Source organism: Lagopus leucura, unplaced genomic scaffold, assembly GCF_019238085.1.
Source record: "Lagopus leucura isolate 7727_CA_CO unplaced genomic scaffold, USGS_WTPT01 Super-Scaffold_100036, whole genome shotgun sequence".
Taxonomy (NCBI): domain Eukaryota; kingdom Metazoa; phylum Chordata; class Aves; order Galliformes; family Phasianidae; genus Lagopus; species Lagopus leucura.
The window spans coordinates 1979476-2001332 of NW_024962285.1; the positions used below are offsets into that span (position 1 = coordinate 1979476).

At 44.0% G+C, this 21857-nt stretch overlaps 1 protein-coding gene across 2 annotated transcripts in view; it reads right to left on the reverse strand.

Moving 5' to 3' along the window:
* TNFAIP8 (TNF alpha induced protein 8) overlaps window positions 1-20081 on the reverse strand; it is a 46311-nt gene extending 26230 nt beyond the window's left edge. The window contains exon 1 of one of the 2 annotated variants that reach the window (XM_042882842.1): window positions 20037-20081. In XM_042882842.1, the coding sequence (XP_042738776.1) occupies window position 20037 (1 nt within the window). In that variant the 5' untranslated portion in view covers window positions 20038-20081. Of the gene's footprint in view, window positions 1-14299; window positions 14325-20036 lie in introns of those variants that run through there. The other variant, XM_042882839.1, reaches the window with a different exon arrangement.
* Between the last annotated feature and the right edge of the window lie 1776 nt (window positions 20082-21857).

Sequence of the window (21857 nt, forward strand, 5' to 3'; positions counted from 1 at the left end):
ACCATGCCTTTCCAAAACAGATAATTCCAACACCTCCATAACAAAACATACTCCTAGTATCAGGAAGAAGCTGGTAGAATCTTACCTGAACATGTCTGGGCAGCATAATACTAAAGTCATCCAGTTTACATGTTCTCTGAGAATGTAGCTTTGCAGTCCTCTGTGGTTTCTACTCTCCAGTTTATACTGCAAATGACCTTCAAACTTGTGACTGGCCCAAAACACACCTCTTCAACAGCCACTGCACAGTCTACTTCCTTTTCAAAATTCCTACAGAAATTAATTACTGCAGTGTCCACACGTAGATTTCTGGAATTCTGATACTATTTGCGTACTGGTTTATCAAACAAAACAAATCAAGGTTCTGAGGAAGTGAAAATTTCACTGCAAGATCACAGGCATGCAAAAAAAGCCAAGTCTGTATTATCCACAGTTACAGGGTTGTAGCCCTACTGATGATATAAGGAAGATACAAGCAGTCCTCCTTGTCATAAGGGATTTTTGGCATTAATTTCAAGGATGAAATATGAACGCTCAATAGTGAACATGTAAGGAAACAATGAGAAGAAACAGGAACCTACTGCATTAAAATAGGCAAGGTCTAATGCCAGAAACCTTTCTTAATGTGATACCACTGTACCATTGAGGAAAATGTTGTTTAAAAAATACTGTTGATCAAAATGAGCGTTCTGTGTTAGTGTGACAAACAATACTGCTTTGCTTATGGTGCAAAGGGGATGTGTTCTCTTGGTTCTATGGCTTTTAAGAGGGATGCAAACACAGAAGCAATGAGGATGGCACATGTCAATATTCCTCTGTATGGCCAGACCACAACAGTTCTATGGAACCTTCTTTGATGACACTCCTATACATAAACAAAAACAACAACAAAAAACAACACTTGTGGGGACCAATTATCCATTTGTCTGACCAGTTTCTCTGACATATGGTATCTACAAATATTTACCTTTCAAAAAGTGCTACAAACCACCTCTTTCTTGTGTTAAAAACAGAGCTTAGCAATTTTTTGCAGAGCTGTAGAGATACACAGCTCAGTGGGCACACAAAACACAGCTTATAGCTAATGTTTATGCAAAACTGTGAAATTACATAAAGCGATGGATTTGATGACCAGAGGTTTTTGCTCATTATCTGACCTCCAACTCAGCGCGATTTGAGGCTTTTCACCAAATGTTCCTAAATGAAATCAGAACTGAACTAAGTTTGAGATACTCAGCCCCAACTATGGATTGAATCAAGAATTTGTTAACAGCTTGAAGCTGCTCTTACCCTCAGCATAAAAAACCACAATTGATACCTAGTCTGAATTAACATGCTAGCACATCCACATGTTGCATACAGGTCCTTCAGAGGCAAAAGCCCCAGGTCACTCATCTGGAGTGGAAGAGGCACTGCATCTCCATCTGAAGTAGAACGGCTCACTCCAGAGAGCAACTGGGACCTCCTAAACATCAGCTTCTCCTGCTGATGCTCAGGCAAACCCTTACAACCAGCTGGTGGCTGTGCATCCCACAGAAGTTAACCAGCTCTCTTCAGTGCTCCTGATATCTGAACACAGCTGCATGCTGAGGTCTCCTGGTGAGACAGAACACAGTGCTCTCCTCTCCCAACATTCCATGGCAAACCCTTCAAAAGGAGTGAAACCAGACTCACCCAAAACAGGTCCCAGATGGTAATAACACTGTAATATCACTGTAATCTCTGGAAACTATAAATACAAGCTCTAAAATTGCCTGTGCAAGGAAGTTAATGCTTCACTGGTGTGTTATACTAAAACTCAAACAGGACATAAATGTTATTTTGACTAAACAAGATAAATGTGGCCGTATCTTCTGTATCTGAGGAGAACTGCCCTTGCCCAACAAATAAATAGTATCTATTTCTGCACTAAACTGGAGCCTGTCTGTTGATCAAAGTGTCTGATAAGCTTCCACGAAGAGAGGGTTAATAAAAACATAAAAAATAACCAAAAATATCAACAGTCAGCAGCATCTGTGAAGGCACCTGTAAGGCTCCTGTTAATTGCATTTGTAGTATTTGATATTCTGTCAAAAATTAAACATGCATTTCTATTTTCACACGCATTTCAGTCAGTAGGAACTAACTGAATATGAAAACTAAGGAAGGCATTTTAGGGCAAAGCTTTGTTTTGCATGTTAACACTCATAGGACATATACTGCGTCTGCAAGCCTGTGCTATCATTCTGATTTGTGTAAATCACTGCTTACTATAAACCAAGGCAGCAATATTATGCACCCAACTATATGGTACACAGCTCAGAAATATTCCTAAAACATGCTCGCATTATTTACCAACCATCATGCTCTCCAAATCCAGCTGTGCAATATTCCTAGATGTGCACATCAGCAGGGACTTAGCTCTGAGACATTCTGTCTGCTTACATTACGCCTGAGCACGACTTCAGCTGCTGGCAGAGGGGATTTGCTCCTTTCTCCTCCCTCCAGGAGCACGCTGTCACATTCTTCATTTCTTCGTAATCTTTGAATCTCAAAACCAGATGACCAAATTGAGGAGGAAAGACAGCAGACAACTAATGTGAGCACAGACAACGCATCTAAAATAACCTGCAGTGACTAAGAAACCTACAAAGCTCCCTGAAGAGCATGCTTATTCATACTTACCCTCCTTTCTCTCAGAACTGTGGGCACTGTGGCTACAGACAGGAAAGGCCCCTGGGCAACAGAATATCTCCATCCGCCTCCAGGAGACACTGAGGATAAAAAGTGAGGCCTGACAGGAAGACATGGAGTATCCTTTGCATAAAGTCATACTGAATTTAAAACTTACAATGCATCCTGCGGGGCTGAGAAACCCAAGTGTTTATGAGGAAGAAACAGGCCAGGAATCAAAAAGGAAAGTATTCAGGAATGGAAGATGTCACAGCACTCCAAGAATTCCTCCCTGGGCATTTCTGAAGAGATAGAAATGTTTGCAAGAAAGGCACACTCCTTACTGAGGGACTGAGAAGACGTCCAGTTGTGATTCCCAGATTGAATAGGCTTGGATCACTTCTTAAACTAAAAATAAAGGCAACCGTTAAGAATTTCTTATTCAAAATGAGATGCCTTAAACCTTTCCTCTGGATCTCTCGCTGCTAGCCCAGATCCTGTAACAAAACTCAGTTATCTTCTAACTCCCCAAAGGTCAATGACTTTGCTGCACAGGATAAAGATCTCCTGTCTTTGTTCATGTGATGCAGTTTTTACTGTCAACAGTGCAGCAAAATGGCTGTTGACTCAGTGGAAAAATGCTGGAGACCTTTGTGCTAAAGTTCTGGTGCAAAACGGTACAGAAATGCCATGCCTGAATTAGCCAGGAGGGCTTCCGTGCTGGAGAGACTGAGTTCCGTGTCACTGGAATCTAGGTGGACAGCTCTCAAACACAATGCATGGCCTCCATTTTCAGAATTGAAAATTCTCATGCAACCACAGAATCACAGAAGCACTGCGCCAATTTGCTGGCACACATTCAAAGATGCTGTGGTGAGGTATCTTTGCCTTCAGCAAAGAAGAACATCTCATCAGCAACAGCACTGCTTCCTTCTCTGAATACATGGATGGGTGTGAGTAGTTGTGATGTTAAACAAGCAGAATTTGCAGCTGAAGAGAAGGACGAACTGTTTCTTCCAGAGGCGGCGGAGTGCAGACATGTAGGAGTTCCCCAGGACCTTCCTTCCATGACATCTGCACCTACTGTACAGAGAATCCAAAACACAACGATCTTCTGTAACAACAATGCAGTCATAAAATAATAGGATGGCCTGGGTTGAAAAGGGCCACAGTGGTCATCTAGTTCCAACCTTTAATAGCACTAAAGCTATTGAATAGACAATACCACATTGTGGATGACTGAGCCAGGATTGTTGAATTGCTTGACATAGAAAGGCTTTGCCAAGGGATCTTGGCTGTACAGACTGAATTGATGGGCCAGGTCCAATTGCATAACATGCAGCACAGCTTAATGCTGAGACCTGGGTCACAGCAACCTTATGCAGTGGTACAGGATTGGGACTGGGGAAGAGTGGCTGGAAAGCTGCCCAGCAGAAGAAGACCTGGAGGCGCTAGCAAACATGAGCCAGGAGTGTGTCCAGAGGGCCAAGGAAGCCAAGAGCATCTTCTCTTCCTATCAGAAATAGGCCGACAAGACTAAGGAAGTGACTGTTCATCTGCACACAAAACTGGCTTGGCTTTGGGCCCCTCACTATATGAAGGATACTGAGTTGATCAAGTGTGTGTAGAGAAAAGTTGTAGAGTTGGTGAAGATATGAGAAAACAAGAGTTACATGGAGTGGCTGAGGAGAGACCTCATCATTCCTATGTCTAGCTGAAAGGAGGTTGCAGTAAAGGGAGGGTTAGTCCCTCTTCTCAGGTGACAAGCACCAAAGGGGGATATTAGATTGGATATTAGAAAGAGTTTATTCACAGAGAGAATAGTCCAACGCTGGAATGGACTGCTCATTGAAGTAGAGGCATTCCCATCCCTAGAGGTATTTAAGAAAGGACCCTCTAGATCATGTTGGTAAGGCCCCACACAGCCTGGATGTGGCATCATCCACTTCTCTGAACAACATGCTCCACTTTTGAACCACCCTCCCATGAAAAATTTCCCCTATGTCTGATCTAAATTTCCCCTTTCAGTTAAAAACCATTCTCCCATATCCTATCACCATCTACTCATCTCTCCATAGCAATAGGGTACAAAGACCCAGAGCGTCTACAAGTTTCCTCAGTTTTGCCACCATGTATTTCAGAGTATGTAGGAAAGGTCCTGGTCCTCCGACACCACGGCCATGTCTTCCTTGCTCCAGACCTCCTCTCTGGCCCCAGGAGCCTGGGACTTTTTGAAGGCCCATCCTTATGGAAAAGGCAGAAGCAAAGAAGGCACTGATCACCTCATCCTTCTGTTTTCAGCAGTTCTCTTGCCCATTCAGCAGCAGACTGATGTTTGCTCTAGCTCTACATTAGAAAACAAGCACACTGCAACAGCTAACTGGAAACGTCCCAGTTAGTGTGCTATTTCAGACTGGACTGTTTGGCAAAGTGATAAAAAAAATTGGGGTTGCTAGAAAGCACATGCATGAGGGGCTTCTGTCACTGTAAACATAAATGATTCTTAAAACCCAGGTTTGCTAATAGTTATTTTTCATATATAAGATTCATATATACTTCATATATAAGATTTCCTCACTTTAGGTAATCATTTGTGATTGTGAAGAATGGTGTACCAGCTCTGATCAAAGACCTGAGTGTCCTGGAACTCTGCATTCAACAAGGACCAATTTCTGAGTGTCCTTTCTGGTTGGCAGCCAAGTAAACCATTGTCTTTCCCACAGATCTGGCTCCATGCTCCACTTAGTTCTGCAACAAAGGACTCCAAAACACACATCTCTAGGCAGAGTTGTGCTGGCCTAATACAACCTGTTCACAATATGAACCTGTTCACTGAACAATAAAACCCATTCACTAGATAAATAAACCCATGAAAAGCTTGAGGAAGCAGCCCGTACTCTACAGAATGCATCTTGTAGGACATGCTAATCTGGGCTTTTGAGAGAAGCCAGGCACACAGCCTATCATTTTCAAGGACAGCTTGTTTGCTTACAACTAATCCAACCTATGTAAATGGTTCCCCCCTCAACAATATGCAGGCTAAACAGCTATTTTCTGGAGGATTTACGTCTTCAATTGGATGCCAGCCCCAAAGTTTCAGATCGAACTCAGAAATCTGATTTTTCACTTGCATTTTTCTAATTTCTTTCAATTTTGACCTAGGAAAAGATTGAGGACTCTACACTACAAGAAGGAAGATATAAATTATTCTTGCACTTTTATATCATAGCTATTATACCACTGAGCACATCACATCAAATTATGTATATTTCATCCTCAATTCATAATGCCACATTGAAAAATAAGCTCTCATTTGAGTAAGTTACAGATTTCTCTTTTTTTTTTTTTTTTTGTCCTTTTTCCTATACAATTTCCTATACAATTTCCTATCCTGTTTTTTACAATAATAGGTTTCAGTTGCTGCTGTACTCTGAATAGCACAGTGCAGCATGCAATAGAAGGTGAACAGTTCATGTTCCTAGCAGAAAGCTATGTTGGAAAGTCTAACCATAGACTAATCAGTAAATTTAGAGATATGGAAAGTGCTGAATATTTAACAGAGCAGTTCGAACCAGAGGAAGAGAGTAAGAAAAAACAGCCAACCTTGCTTCACATCTCCAAAACTCAAGAACCACCAAGAGCTGAGCATTAAGTACAGTTGGTGAGAGAATTCAGACATTTCAGTCACAGCAGCTTATTCTAATTTAATGAGGCTTCAGATGGGATGTTTGAGTTCATGAGGAATGACATAAGCTCTCAGAAATACCACTTTGGGCATAAAAATTTAGTCCTCGATTTGGGAGTTAGAACATTTGCTTAATATAGTGCTGCTTTTAGCATGAGCAGAATATCTGGATTTTCAGAACAAAGTTGTGAAACTAAGTTAGTTCAGATTTAACCTTTCTGTCGCCTTACAGGTGAGTCAGGAGAGGTGCACTGTGCCTGGCTGGGATGCAGTGAACCTTCGGGGAGAGCTCCAGTGGTGCTGCGTTCTGGATTTGTGATACCAAAGGCACATTTTGGCTGTGGCTGAGTAGGGCCTGCAGAGCTGCAGGGTATTTCTTGTCCCATAGGCAAGGGACAGCTGCCCAAAGGGACATTACAGATCATCTGACTCTGTGCTCCACAGTGAAAAGGGGGTGGCAGGGAAGTTTTTCCAAAGCATTAGTCTGGATGAGCACCAATCTTTTTTTTGCTCTCCTTCACTTACTAAACTTTTGTTATCTCAACCCATCAGGCTTGTTTCTTTTCAGCATCTGCTGTCTCCCTGGGGCATACATCTTCGTTTTTATTTTTGACCGAGTTTGGGGTGGGGGGGATCAGGTTGTTATGAAAATTTAAGTTTGTGGAATGAAGGGAGAAATCCTTCAGCACAGTATCATGTGCTGCCAGGTAACTGTTCTCAAGAACTGAGGAAAACAAATCCATGGGAAAACCTTCACGAAAACCAGAATACTGAAACAACCACAACAATTCTTTGATTTTATGTGAATAGTGGTACATAAGGAAACCGACAGCGTGAATCCTTGGAGCACAGTGAAAAATAGCGTACGTTAATCTCGCTACTTGTTCTGTATTTCACCAATTATATTAGTCACCTTCTAGTTTCTCTTTCACTCAACAGTATCGGTGATTAGAAAACTGAATTCTTAATCATGGATTACATGATTTAGACATGCACTGCTTGCTACAGCTGTGTGTGCAGTTGCAGTCCTGCTCTATTTTAAACTATCCTCAGCTCGCATCTAAGCTTGCTCAAGACAGACATGTTACAAATCCAACAGCATCAACCTCAGCCATCCCTCCAAGTCGCAGAAAATCCTGGACAATACAAGCAGGCATACACGCCTGCCAAGCTTCCAGCCTCCACCTCTGATGATAATTAAATACAATTGTTATTAGGAAAGTGAGTCAAAGCATCGTGGCTTCTGTGTATTGTCTTAACTTGTTCTAGCATCTTTGTCACAACTAATTCTGTTTCAGGTGACCCTCTGTACTATGGCTCTTATAGAAAGAATGTAATAAGAAGTGCAGCAACTGACTCACAGTTCAGTCTAACTCGTTTAAGTAAAAATATCCTTTTAACTTTTGAATTTGATTAAAAAAAAAAAAAAACAAAACTGCCAATCAAGGCTAAATAGGAACTGCTCACATTCCTTTAGTTGACATTTCAAATATTTAAAATATCCCAGGGCTTCCTTCACATGCACTGACTTGTCATTAGCATTGCAAAGCTATCCAGAAACAATTAACTGCTAAAGAAGTGTATTTTAAAACCTCTGCATGCACTCTGACTCATAGGGATGTCATCCACACTTCTACTTACTGAGATGTTTGTACAAAGAGCTCATGCAAAACACAATTTGCACGTATGGACTGCAGATGCTACTTTGGCCCTCCTTGTATACATACTGGTATACAGTCCTGCCTTTGCAGATGAAAATTTCTAAGAGTTAATTAAAGATACAAGCATTGGAAATAGCTAGAGATAGGCTAAGATTAATGAAAAAACCTCAGTGCCCACCATCCTCTATTCAATGCACCTCTATGTTATGTAGCCGTTCCCAGGTTGAGTTCCCTGAATTCCAAGGCAGCCCTGTCACTCTGATATGGAAAGTTGCACTGACAGACGTCCAACACCACAGCAAACAGTGCACTTTATGACCATGAGCATTCCTCAAAGGCAGCCTTTTTTCCAGTACTTCAGTTTGCATTTGAGGAATAAAGCTGAAATGCATTCAAATAAAAGCCATTACAACAACACGGCTTTAAAAACTGGCTTAAACAGAATCAAACAGCTCTCCTAAGATTGCAGAATCCAAGCACTATGCATCAATTCCTAAAATAAATAAATAAATATTATGCATGGGTGTAGATGATACAGATATGCAGCTGCATGAACTACAGGTTGAGTTAGAAAAACTGGAAAACAGCAAAGGGAACTAACAGGAAAGACTAACCACCTCCTGATCAAGCTCCTCAGTTTGACGAACAAGAATGTTTCTGCTGACACAAAGAAGGAAGCGATAGGAGCATGGGAGCAGGACTGAATGGCATTCCTGGTTGCCAAAGATGTGTGTGAAATTAGTGCTCACCAGCTAAATCCCTCAGCAAAGAGAGGATATCACTAACTGGAAACAAAAGGAAAAGAGTCCGTGTTGCCAGATCATGACAAATCAACCTGTAATGTGCTATCACTCAAAGATAATAAAACACCTGTGGGAAGAACAGGCTCTCATGTGCATTCAAACTGTGACACAGGTACCTGGTGTGTGGGTAAAGAGTGAACCACAACTTGAGTTCTTCTACTAAAACCAACAAAAAGCATGAACAGTGCAGGTTTACAAAGGCTTGTTTTATAATTTTGTATCCCAACGGTAAGCAAAGATCATAATCCTTGTAATGAATTACAGACCACATAGGTCAAAACACTGTTTTAGTCATTTGTCTTCTTGGAAACAGGTTGAAAAGAGCTTCCATGGGATTGAAACTTTATCACTTCGCATCACAGTATTTCCTCCCATTATTCTGCCCACAACCACAGCTACCAATACACTGCCATATCTTCTTCCATCACACCTAATTCTTCACAGCCTGATTACACAGGCATCTCTGTACATGAAAAAACACACACCACTGTCTTCCAACTCAACTCTTTGAAAGGGTGGATAGCAGCAGGACAGGGGGAAATGCTTTTAAGTTGAAGGAGAGAAGATTTAGGCTGGATGTCAGGGGAAGTTCTTTACGGGGAGAGTGGTGAGATAGTTAGTCCCAGGGATGCCCCGTCCATCCCTGGAGGTGTTCAGGGCCAGGTTGGATGGGGCCCTGGGCAGCCTGGGCTGCTATGAAATGTGCAGGTTGGTGGCCCTGTGTGTGGCAGGGGGGTTGGAGCTTTGTGATCCTTGAGGTCCCTTCCAACCCTGGCCATTCTGTGATTATGTGAGACCACCTCCCCTCTTCTTAGAAAACAGTTACCACCAATCTAGTGACATTAGCAGGAATGGACACAAGTATTTATCTGTGTATGGAAGCTTAAGCATGCAGGACTAGGATAAGCAAAACATTCCTTTCTCAGAAACCTTACAAAAGTTATTACAATTATTAAAAGCAAAATTTCTAGCACATGTCAGCTTAACTTAAGTTAACAGCATAAGCATTAGCAATAATTATTTGGCATGCACTCCAAGCTGCCTGGTGATAAAACATTAAAATCAACTATATGTGAACAGAGTGGACAGAATTCACAGTTCAGAATATAAACATACACTTTAAAAAAATTGCACAGCCAGTTGAACCTACAAAACTGCCCAGCGTTAGTTTGATTCTTACCCATATTCACTTGTGAGTGTGAAAGCCACTCTTTACATTAAATTTCCTTAAACTTCCAATTAAAAAAGCCGTTATTTACTGAAATCACACACACATTTCTACTTTTACAATGTTTAAATTATTTTAACAAAGTTCGAATTACTTAAGTTGAAGTTCTTCCTTCGGGGAAAAAAGCTTGAGAAGTCACCTTTTTTGTGGTTTCTATTTGAAAAACAATGGAAGAAAATGACTGCAGCAGGAGAGCCGGTTTCACTTCTTGCCAGGGAAAGCTCCTACCAGTATTAATATGTGTGGGCTGAAGCAGTTTCTTAACAGCCCAGATTCCTGGCTCCATGCTCTCCAGTAAGGAACACAACAGTACTGCAGCATCCTGGGGACGTGCTGCTTCTACAGCCCCTACAACACATACATCAAATATTTTGCAAGAGCAAATACTGGCACTTCCTGGAATGTGTTGTAACTAATCATCTTTACTGCCAACTTAAGTTAGCAAAGCTTGATGCATCTGAAACCAAAACTGATGTTTATCTGAAGAACTCTATGTAAGATTTTTTTATCAGCTGGCTAGCATGGTTATCCTGCATCAGATGTGGAAATTAACAGGAGGTATTTAGATGCTATTCTGAATTACTGACAGAACCTCATTCTAGGCTACATAAATAACTTGGCAGCAGGGTTACAGGTTTCCATAGTTTGAGCTCTGAAAAACAAGTTCTCAACCTACACACATTGCCCAAGCAAGTCTGACAGCACTGAAGGCTCTGAGCTCCGCGGCTGATAAGGGCAGAGGTATGCACACCAGATGGGGTGCCCCTGCTGCAGCAGCACCTTCCTGCTCAGCCCAAGCCAAAAAGCAAGTTTCAAAGCACAGTGGCTTGTGATTTTCAGTGAAGAGCCTTCTCCTTTTTGTGAGAACCAGCTATTGCCTTTGTAAAATGTGAGATGTAAAGACTAAGGCAAGAGAAAGGAATTGCAAACGCATTCACATTCATGCAATCTAAGGGAGTAGAGCATGGGAACTTGGAAAATGTAACTGCTTTGCATGTCCTCCAGCATGGTAAAGAAGCTACGAACGCAAGTTAAACAGAAAGCTCCAGCTGTTTCAATCTGCAGAACAAGGGCGTCCAGCTCATTTAGCTGGGCTGCATCAGGTGAAGAGGAATTGTCTGGGGCTGCATGTAGAATACATTTTGTAGTTAGCAATCGCTGTGTTTTACTTGCCAGGAGGCACAAGCATATCACATGTAATATAGGATTCAGTTTGACTGAGTGTGTGCAGCAGGCATGAGTTAGCACTGCACTGCACCCTCCCCTGCACTGCATTCCATTGCTGCAAACACAGCTGGCTCCTAAAGAAAACATCACTAAAACTAAAATCACACAGCGATGTTGAAAGTTTATGATGATGTGTGGCTGCACACAGCCTGTGGACCAAGGGCTGGACACCCGTGCTTTGGAAACAGCATACCATCTATACAGCACTACTCGGCACTGTTCCTGAAAATAAGGGACTTACAGTTAACAATCTGTGTTCACATACGTTGGAAATACGCCAAACTGACATTAACTCTGGTTTTCTACATGATAAATAAGGATACTTAAGAACGCCGATTAAACTGAAGGGTATTCCTTCAACAGGGATAAAAGTGGGAGCGCAGTCAAGAAAAAAAGAATCACAATCACAGATTGCTTCAATTGTCTCTAAAGTAGGCATTTTTCCAAGAAAGCTTAGGGACGAAGTTACACTGCTGGAAAAAACAAAAGAAGTCTAAAGAACAAAAATGCAGAGAAACTCACAAGGAATGGGCACTCTGCTAACATCAGCAGATGTGAATTTTATGGTAAAATGAAAGTTTTAAACCAGTTTTCACTCGAGGAATCACATCAATAAACAAGTAATAAATTTGCTTATCCAATACATTTATCTGTCTATAACATTATTGCTCTGTACGTATTATGTTTTAAACCACTCTCCAAGGTGATTGTGTGTTACATGAGTAAGCAGTCTCAAATTGCACTCTCAATTAAACACTGCTTCTGAAAGCTCCTCATCTAATGACTGCAAAGCACATCAGAAATCAGGTACTTCTACCTGGCAGTGCAGAAGGAAGCTTTCCAAGTAGAAACTTCTGAACTCTTTCATTCACATTGCTTAAAACAAGCTTAACATTTCAGAGAGTGTTTTCTCCCACCAGCTTGGTTTAGATGTAGTCAAGACAGTCTCCACTTCAACATCCATAAAGGCTCTCCCCTGCAACACACAACCAGCTCTACAGCCTCCAGCAGTCACACACCCCACACACCCCTGCTGTCAATAGATTCACTGCACTCAAAGATGAGACATTCTCCTTCTGTGATGATTCCTGGGTCCTCTCGGGCTGCTTTCCTCTTGCATTCTTCTGGGGTTTTGTGGATAAGAAGAGCATGGAAAACAAAAGCTTTGTACAAGTCCTGTGCAGAAACAAGAGGAACTGAAAAACTCAGGAGTTCAGAGTGAACATGTAATGTAGACATACAGGGCCGAAACAGAATGAGATCTTTTTCTTTCTTTCCAGGGTGCAGCCACAATATCTGCAGTTTCTCCTAACAAGAGCTGCTTCCACCTGTCACCAGGCAGAAGGCTCTGGCTCTCAGATTGGCCATACTTGGGAAATGACTTTTGCACAGGCAGGTCTGAGAAGTTCTTCATCTACAACAATGCTGTTGTGACACACGTAGCCACAGATTTACCAGCCAGGTACCTGAATATCCTCATATTCATGCTGCAGAGCAATATGCTCCTCAAACAGACCTATTTCTGTGACCCCATCTTCTCCTGCTTCCAAAGGACTGCCATGCCAAACTCAGGTGATGGGGACTGGGGACAGAACCAAGCCAAAGGTGCTCCGCAGCCGTACATAGAGAACAGAAGTGATAATGTCACAGTTTGCTTTTTAACTTAAAATTCTAGCAGGCTCTAGCGGGGCTCTGTATGTATATTTTTGGAGAAATATATCATTCTCCTATTGCTGTCTTTTAATGAGATGGATTCATAGTGAAATGAGTGTTATCAGTGCATCAGAAATGAGTGTGCAGTGCACATACATTTCCCCAGCACTGACTGTGCAGGTTCCCGACCGCTGGACAGACAGATTTCAGCAAGAGGCATTCACTCCACAGTCTGAAATTCCTAATTACAATACAGTAAGGTATAATGAAGCTGTAAGCATGCTATTTCCATTAGTATCCTGCAGAGACGTTAAACACTTTAACAAATTGCCTCCAAATTAGCCAGGCAAAATAGTGCTGCCCTTGAGGAAACTACAGCCGAATTTATGTGAGCAGAGGAAACCAAGCAGTGGTCTCACCATTCTTCATGCCATCTGTGCAGCAGCCACTGAAAAAGTTCTTATGCCCCTCAGCTGCACAGTACGACCTCTGAAGATCTGTACTTCATGACCCACCTGAGTGCAGGAGGTACAGTCCTGTGGTATACTGCAGTGCCCTTCCTATGAAGGAAGGCTGAGGGAGCTGGGCTGCTTCAGCCTGCCTGGAGGGAAGGCTCTGGACAGCTTCTGTGATTCTGTGATAAAATAGCTCTGCTTTATGATAGCTCAGTGGTAGTACTTTTTTATTATCACTTTATACTTAAATTTCAAAGTCTACTGTAGTGATACACAAAGTCAGTCACTGAGATACCACCTCGTGGGCTTGAGCAAAAAAAGGGTTGTTTTTGTGACACAGTTTCCTGTGTGCACCACAGCAGTCCACACTCTGCTTTTAGGTCTCGTGTTCTGACTGATTTTATAGATACGTTGGGTCACATCTCCTCTGAGCTGGACTCAAACACTCAAAAAAGACTTTCAAACCTTACACTACAAAGACCCAAACCCAAAACCTGGCTTGATGCACAGAACTGCATAGTTCTCATCAAGCAGAATCCTAAGCAGAAGTCCCACTGCACATGTATGTGTGTGCAGCTTCTAAATTTTCAACAAGCAATTACAATCGACGATGTTCAAATACTGTAGAACTTCTTAAAAAGAAGAAGGAGAAAAAAAAATAAATTGCACAAAGCCCATTAGAAGTCTCAGTAAACTTAAGTTCTAGAGATGCCAGATCAGATGGGCAGCTCTGTTCAAATTGCAGTTAATGGTCAGAATCAGATCCTGCGTCCTTCATATTCCAATATCACCTACAACGTTTTCTAAAGATGTTTTCACAAAAATTCCAGCTTGCCCATGATCTCTCCTAACCAGCCCAGCGAAGTTAAAGAATGCCTCACAGGAATAAACAACAGAAGTACACGCAGCACTTCGGCACTTGTCACTGGGCTCACCTCCAGCACTCCTCATCTCTTCCCAGTCACCTTCCTGGTGTTTTGAGCAGCTCACAGCTATCCAGCTCCACACTGATGATGGCTCATACATCAAATACTGTCGGTAAAACTGCATGAAAGCATCTGGTGGCAATCAGCATGCCTTCTTTTCCCCTGATCAGCACAGTGCTTTGCAGATCAGCACAATGCAAATTCACAGCATGTTTTACAGAAATTTCTCAGCAGTTTGAAGACTGGAGGAATGGTTTCAAACTAAAAGAGAACAGAATCAGGTTAGATGTTAGGAGGAAATTCTTTACTCAGGGGGTCCTGGCACAGCTGTCCAGAGCTGTGGGTGCTCCATTCCTGGAGGTGCAGCAGGACAGTCTGGATGGGCCCTGGGCAGCCTGAACTGCTGGGGGGGGGGGGCTGGAAATGAATAGGTTTTAGGTACTTTTCCAATGCAAGCCATCCTGTGATTCCGTGATTACCTGCATCTCAGCTGCTATCCAATGTTATGTGCCTCTATTAATAAATCATCAAAGTTTAAAGAAAAAAAGGATTCAAAGTTTTTTTTTTTTTTTTTAACACAGAGACAATCTAATACATTAAAGTATACTGCAGAGATCATTTTAACGGATAACAAGTCAGTGTACCTAGAAGCAATGAAGTAAATTTGCCTACAGTAGGAAATAAGAAAGAAGCTCACAGAAACACAGAAGGATCGTATACACCATTATTAGACAAATCCACTCCATTATATGATTTCATCACACGGGATGCTAGAGGATTCTGTCATTTATCCATACCACTGTTAATATCAAATGCTACTCAGCGATAGAAAAACACAGAAGTCAAACAAAGGGAAATACATCAATTTCCCTTCAGCATGTTTACACAACCCTGAAACTCACCACACTGCATAAGCATTTGGCCAGCACTCTCAGACGTACAGTTTGGTTTCTCTGTGGTCCTGTGTGTAGCCAGGATTTAGACACAATGATCCCTGCAGGCTGTGCCAACGCAGATGTTTTCTGATGCTATTTGCAGTTACGTTGAGAACTGCAGTGCTAATGTGTTACGCTCATCCTGAACCCACCTGAGAGCTCAGCAGGAGAGAACACTTCAGAAGAACTGCACAGCCTTGCGTAATTGTTCCTACTAACTTCTGAAAGGCATGAGGGAGGGGAAGAAAAACAAGAGTGAAATCTTTAACTTGTCATCCTGCCCATGCAGATCTGTCCTTCATCTCAGATGCATGGGAGTCAGTTTGTATCACCAGCTGACAGATGACAGCTTTAGTCACACAAACAATGCAGTATTTCACGGCTAGCGCAGGCAGAAAAAAAGCTGTTGAGCCACGTTACTGCGTATCTCGCTGTATTGACAGCCATAACTACAGAGCCAAAGGTACTGACTGCCTGTTCTAACTGTACTTGTGGCCGTTTGATAGCTGAGCAGACTCCTGACAGAAGCTCTGCTTTGTCTCTCACACTTCATCCTCCATTTATATTTTCTGTCTCCTCTCTGTACAGTTTGCAAAAGGCTTCTAATCCTATCTTAATACTTAATGTCTTCTAATAATTAAGCCTCAGATGACACGGACATCATTACCACATCCTTCCAAAAAGGCAGAGCAGTCAGAAATGCTAGTAATACCATAACTAAGACCAAGCTTATGCTACTTTCAGCAAGTCACGCAGCTGTTATTCACTGTGCATACAATCAGAAAAGCTGAATCTCATTTTAGGACCGTGCTGCTGCTTACATCTGACAGGGAAAAGGCCTTCTGCTACATAATGGACCATTTATAGGAGCAAAGAGGCTGCAGTCCAAGACAGACTTTGAAAGTGAAGCCCCACCAACGCTTATGAATCCAGACACACCGTCCACTTTGGCAGCCAAGTACAAAGGCTGATGTTTTCTGTGCCACTGCTCCTAAGAAACAAGTCCCCCCCTCACCCAACAGTGATAGCAATGACTGAGTTATGGATGGAGAACCACAAAGGTAGAATCTGTTTCTCGTAGGACTGCATGAGAGCAGCCATGTGCTGATATCTGGAGTGCTCAGTAACACCTCCGCCCAACAGAGATGTGACACAGAACAGTTCTGGTCACCTCAAATACATTTTGTTCTTTATTTTGGGATTTAATTTCCAGAACTGCAGTGGCACTTGTATTCAGCTTCCAAAGATTTCCACAATCCTGCTGTGCAGGTGTGCTCTCTCAGGGCTGCTTCTCCACCTCCCAACAGCCTCAGTAATGTATTCCATCGTTTTCCACGTATTTCATGCACAGAGGAAAAGCACTGAGCAGACCTACTTGCTGTTTTCCTTCAGCTCAATGATTTACTGCAGACAATCTGAATAAATCTGGGCCTCAGCAGCTTCTGCAGACCATGCAATACATAGGACAAACCTCATTGTTTCTATTAAAATATTTCATTAGCAAGTAGCTGAAGTATAAATATTAAATAAAGACACTAAAAGAAGGAAAGCATGAAAATCACGAACTGTGGAACAGCAGCCACTCTTCTTTTGCTTTGTTCTCCTATTTCCTGATCTCTGAAGATCAGCCCATTTGAGCACGGCATTCAGACACTTCAGTAGTGCTCAGCTATCAAAGCAGAAGCAAAAATAAAGTTACACCAAAGCCTTTCACTGAAGGAGAAAAACAGAACAAAAAAAGTATTTCCTTGACACAGGTTATTTCAAATAATTAGGTGATCTCAAATTGCCACACTATAATAACTCTGCTACTGATGCAGGTGTTAAGAATCAAGATTCACGAAAACCATTTCCAGCAGTTCCTTGTAGGTTTTGGGGCATCAGAGTTGGCCTCTAAACAAACCAAATATGTTGCTGTGAAGGGACAGAGACAGACCCTGCTCACACCCTGCATCAAATGGATGGCTGCAAAACTCTCAGCCAGCACTCAGCAGGAATCCCAGGAACCGCCAGCAAACCAACCTCACCTCCATGGGACAGAACTGCAATCCCCACCAAGTTCTTCCATGAGCAAGAAGAAGGCACTGAGTTTTAAAATGTGTACCACATATTTCATGTAGTCAAAGTCATTACCACTCAAGCAAGTCAAAAGAGTCGCAAGTTTTGTTGATCCTACTGTAGAAACTAGGCTTCAAAGTGAAATACTCTGGGGCCTTAGAAATACTCAGCCCGATCGCTGGAAATAAAATGAGATCTTAGATTAAGACAAGCTACGAAAGAAGTGCTGGTGTGAGCACTGACTTGTAGGCAACTATGGAGGAGGCTCCTTGGGTCCTGTGATCAGAGGATGCTGGGGCCGACGGCAAACAAACAAACCATAACTAATCTGAAGCCATGCCCACTTGCTTTGATTGCAAAGGCAGCCTGAAATAGAGGACTGGACTTTCTGCTGCATCGCAGTTGAAAAATGCTGCAAGAACAGAAAGAAAAACCAAGAGAACGCAACCTTAACAAAGTCCCTATGTTACTCTCCAGCTCCTAGAGCACAGCATTTTCTAAATGGAACTTTCAAAAGAGAGATGGAAGTATTAGAATTTATTAATCTACGCTGCATGGCTGAAATTGTATCACCACAGCCTGTTCGGATCTATGCCGTGCATTTTCCCTGTGATCTGATCAACCCGATACCCAAAACCTAAGGAAAGGATGAGAAATTTGCCACTTGGGGTAGATGAAAATAAATTGGTTTGAATAGCCCAGCTAGACAGGGGAAATACAAAAAACAGCAAGAAAAAAGGGAGGGAAGGAACAACTGTCCAAGTGCTTTGTATCTTCATCTCTGTGATGCACACTGCTATAATAAAATCAACTGAGCCAGGCAGAAGCAGATAGAAAGTACTGAACTACTGAAAACAACACGCCCAGCCATCTAGATGAAGCAGGCAATGCAGTTGAATTTACCCAATTCCCAAACACCACAAATATCACTGTGCAACTCTGACAAAATCCCCTTAAATACCTTTTTCTGGATCTGTCTCAATGTAAGAACTACTTTAAAATAACCCAAGGGAAACTCTAGTGATAGAAAAATAGCTATTAAGAGGTAAACTTAAGAGTAAATACAAGCTACTTAGAAGAAAATTCATCATAAAGCTGTAGCTGTTATTATTCAGGTACCATTTAGACATTATCATTTGTTATTTGGTGCTGCTGTCAATCGTATAAAAACATCAGGCAGGGCCACGTTATGTGCTTACGGACTGTGAGATATCAGACATCTCATGCTGGCCTAACAAGAAGATGACCAGGCTCCTCCACCACTCAATTCTGTTCTTGGTTGCTCTAAGCAGCAATCGCTTCCTCACCCAGCACCAAGAATTCAAAGATAACTCAGAGCAGGCCGACGAAGCCACATGGTGTGCTGATGCCTATAGCTGCAGTCAGATGATGCTGGTTGCTATTCAACGGAAGCAAGCAGCTTCCTGTCACCACGGCAAACATGAAGTGACTTCCATTTCATGCCTATGCAGTTACTGCTCCTCTAAAGATCCGCAGTCTAACTTCTATTCTGGTGATACAAATGATATACAAATGAACAAGAATATTCAACATTCAATTTCCTTCTTCCCACTTCTACTCATCTTCCCAGTTCCCCCAGCTTTGCCTCCCAAAGAAAGGCCTCAGTCTTCCTTCTGCCAAGGAATGCTTTCACTCTGGACTTGGTTTCCTACCTGGTCCCAACACACGTTTATGCATTTTATCTGACAGACAGACAGTGCTTCCCACAGCTTGGAAACAGACGCTGGGAAGCAGCGAAGAACAGCTTCTTGGGGTATCTGAGCAGCTGATTCCCTCACGGAGGATTTTTCTCTTCATTCTCATTCTTTAAACAAGACAATATAAAGCTTATCTACTGTGTTCGTTTAACACTCAGTACATGCTTACTAAAGATAAAAACGAGGTCTGCAAGCACATGCAATGACCATCCTGCACTACTAACGCATGGCAGCAGTGCCAGCACTGTGACAAGGAAAGGAAGGCCAGAGTTGGAAGGGACCTCAAGGATCACAAAGCTCCAGCCCCCTGCCACACGCAGGGCCACCAACCTCCACATTTCATAGCAGCCCAGGCCACCCAGGGCCCCATCCAACCTGGCCTTGAACACCTCCAGGGATGGACGGGGCATCCACAGCCTCTCTGGGCAGCTGTTCCAGCACCTCACCGCTCTCCCTGTAAAGAACTTTCCCTCGACATCCAACCTCAATCTCCCCTCCTTCAACTTAAAGCCATTTTCCCTTGTCCTCCGCTATCTACCGTTTCAAAGAGCTGGCTGCCCTCCCGTCGCGCCGTGACGCCGTTTTGCTGTGCCCACCCCGCAACTGTGCTGCCAGGAGCTCCGGGCGGCTCGGCAGGCAGACGGAGGAGCAGAACCAGCAAAGCTCCTAGCTCCTCACTGGAAGGGTGCTCACAGAACCACGGTCCACCTTCTCAGCGTATGGGAAGAGGGCACAAACTTTTACCGGCCACGTTTTCGGTAACGCTATCTCACCCATCCCCGAAGCAGCGTTTTACCAGCGTCCAGCAGCACCGCCGCCGGGACACGACGGGGCGCGCTCCGCCCCGAACCCCTCCGCACGGCCTCGCTGGGCTCGGAACCATCCGTATCCCGCTCCGCAGCGTCGCCCCGGGACAAACCGCGCTCTCCGGCCCGCCGCCCCAGCGCCAAGGAGGGACGGCCAGCCTGCCCCCCCCGTCCCGCTCCCACCCGGGCCGCCGCCGTCCCGCGCCTCCCGCGTGGCGGCGGCACTTACTGTGTGCGCTGGAGCGGGAGGCGGCGGCGGCGAGAAGCGGCGGCAACGGCAGAACCCCGGCGGTGCGGGCGCGGCGGAGACGGCCCCGCTCGTGGGGCGCGGGAGCGGCAGGAAGGGCGGCGTTTGTGCCTCCGCCCCGCCCGGCCGGGAGGGGAGCCGCAGGCGGGGAAGTAGTTGGCAAGTTACCGTGAGAAACTGGTTGTGATGCGGGTTGCTGGCTTTTAAGTACCCGCGGAATATAGAACGTCACAAGGTTCGGCCTCTGCGAGAGGCAGGGCGGTGTGGGACTACAGAGAAACTATTGGGCACCGTAGGGACAGTTTGTGCAGCCGGAGTTGAAGGCTGTCCGTATTGTGAGGGACAACAAAACGTTTTTTTTTCTAAACACGCTAACAGGAAACGGACGAGAGATTCACGGTGTTACTTGAAGGCTGCAGACACAAAGCCAAGTGTTCAAAGCCTTGCTCATCTCTGTGTTCAAGACCAGCTATGGTTTATGATGCTCCTGAAGCTGCGAGTTGGAGAATCACGACTGTGGTAATAACAGGCTGATGGCCAGCCCTCACCTTGTGCAGAGCACGCTGCTCCGGCTGGATGCACGTCAGCCTATGGGGCTGAATGGGATGTATTCCATGGTAATCAAAGAGGAAACAAGTTCTCAAGTATTTTTCAGTGCTCTTGGAAATCTTTTAAGGCCCTGGTGGATGTAAGCTGGCAAACATTGTCCCAGTTCTCAAGAAAGCATTTAATGAATTTGATCTCCTTTGATGTCAGTGTTACCCATCCAGTTGACCAGGGGAAGCCAGCTGATGTAAACTTTCTGGAGTTAAGATTTTGATACTGCTTCTCACAGCACGCTCACGGTCAAAATATCTGGGCAAAAAAACCGATGTGGACAGCCGGTGGGGGGGTCAGGTTCAAGGGTTACATCAAGTGGGGCTTCGTCAGGCGAGTGGCCAACTGCTTGTGGGGTTATGCGGGGCTCCATTTTAGGTCTAGGTCTTTCCTGTTGACTCCCTCCAGGGCAGAGGAGCCTTGACAAACCAGAGGGCTGTGCAATAATCAACCACGTGGAATTTAACAAGATGAAGGGCCCGATTCTGCACCTGCAATGGGGAAACCCCAGCTCTGTGTATGGGGGCAGGAAGCTGCAGAGTATCCCCCAGGAAAGAGACCTGGGGCTGTGGCTGACAGCAGTCTGTCCTAGGGTACATCAGACCCATCACAGGACTGTCCTGCTCAGCACTGTGCAGCCTTACCTTGAGCACCTGTGGGTAGTTTTGGTTGCCGCAATACAGCTGGGACATAAAATTGTTACAGAGCATCCAGAGAGGGGCTGTGAACATGGGGCATGGTTCAAGAAGTGTGAGCAGCAGCTGAGGTCCTTGGTTTACTCAGCGCAGCGGAGGCTGAGGGGAGGCCTTGTGGCCTCTGCTCTCGTCACAGCATGGGGATGGCAGAGCTGGTCAGCAGGGTGGGTTAGGAAAAGGCTCTTTGGCAGAGGGTGGCGAGTACAGAGCAGGCTCCCCAGGGCTGTGCTCACAGCCCCAAGGCTGTTGTTACTCAAGAAGCATTTGGACAACACTCTCAGGTAGAGGGCTTGAATTCTGTTAGTTTAAAAACAAAAAGTGAGCTTTACCCATAAAAACAACAGGATGTACCACCACCACCATCAGCCACTGAGAAACAGGACAAAACACTGCAGCTGACAGCTAAGTAATGTGCTGAATTTTAGAGGAAGACATTAGAAAGCAATTGAAACCAAGTTAAAGCATGAGAAGCTTCGGCAACAAACGACACAGAAATGGACAGGAAAGATCA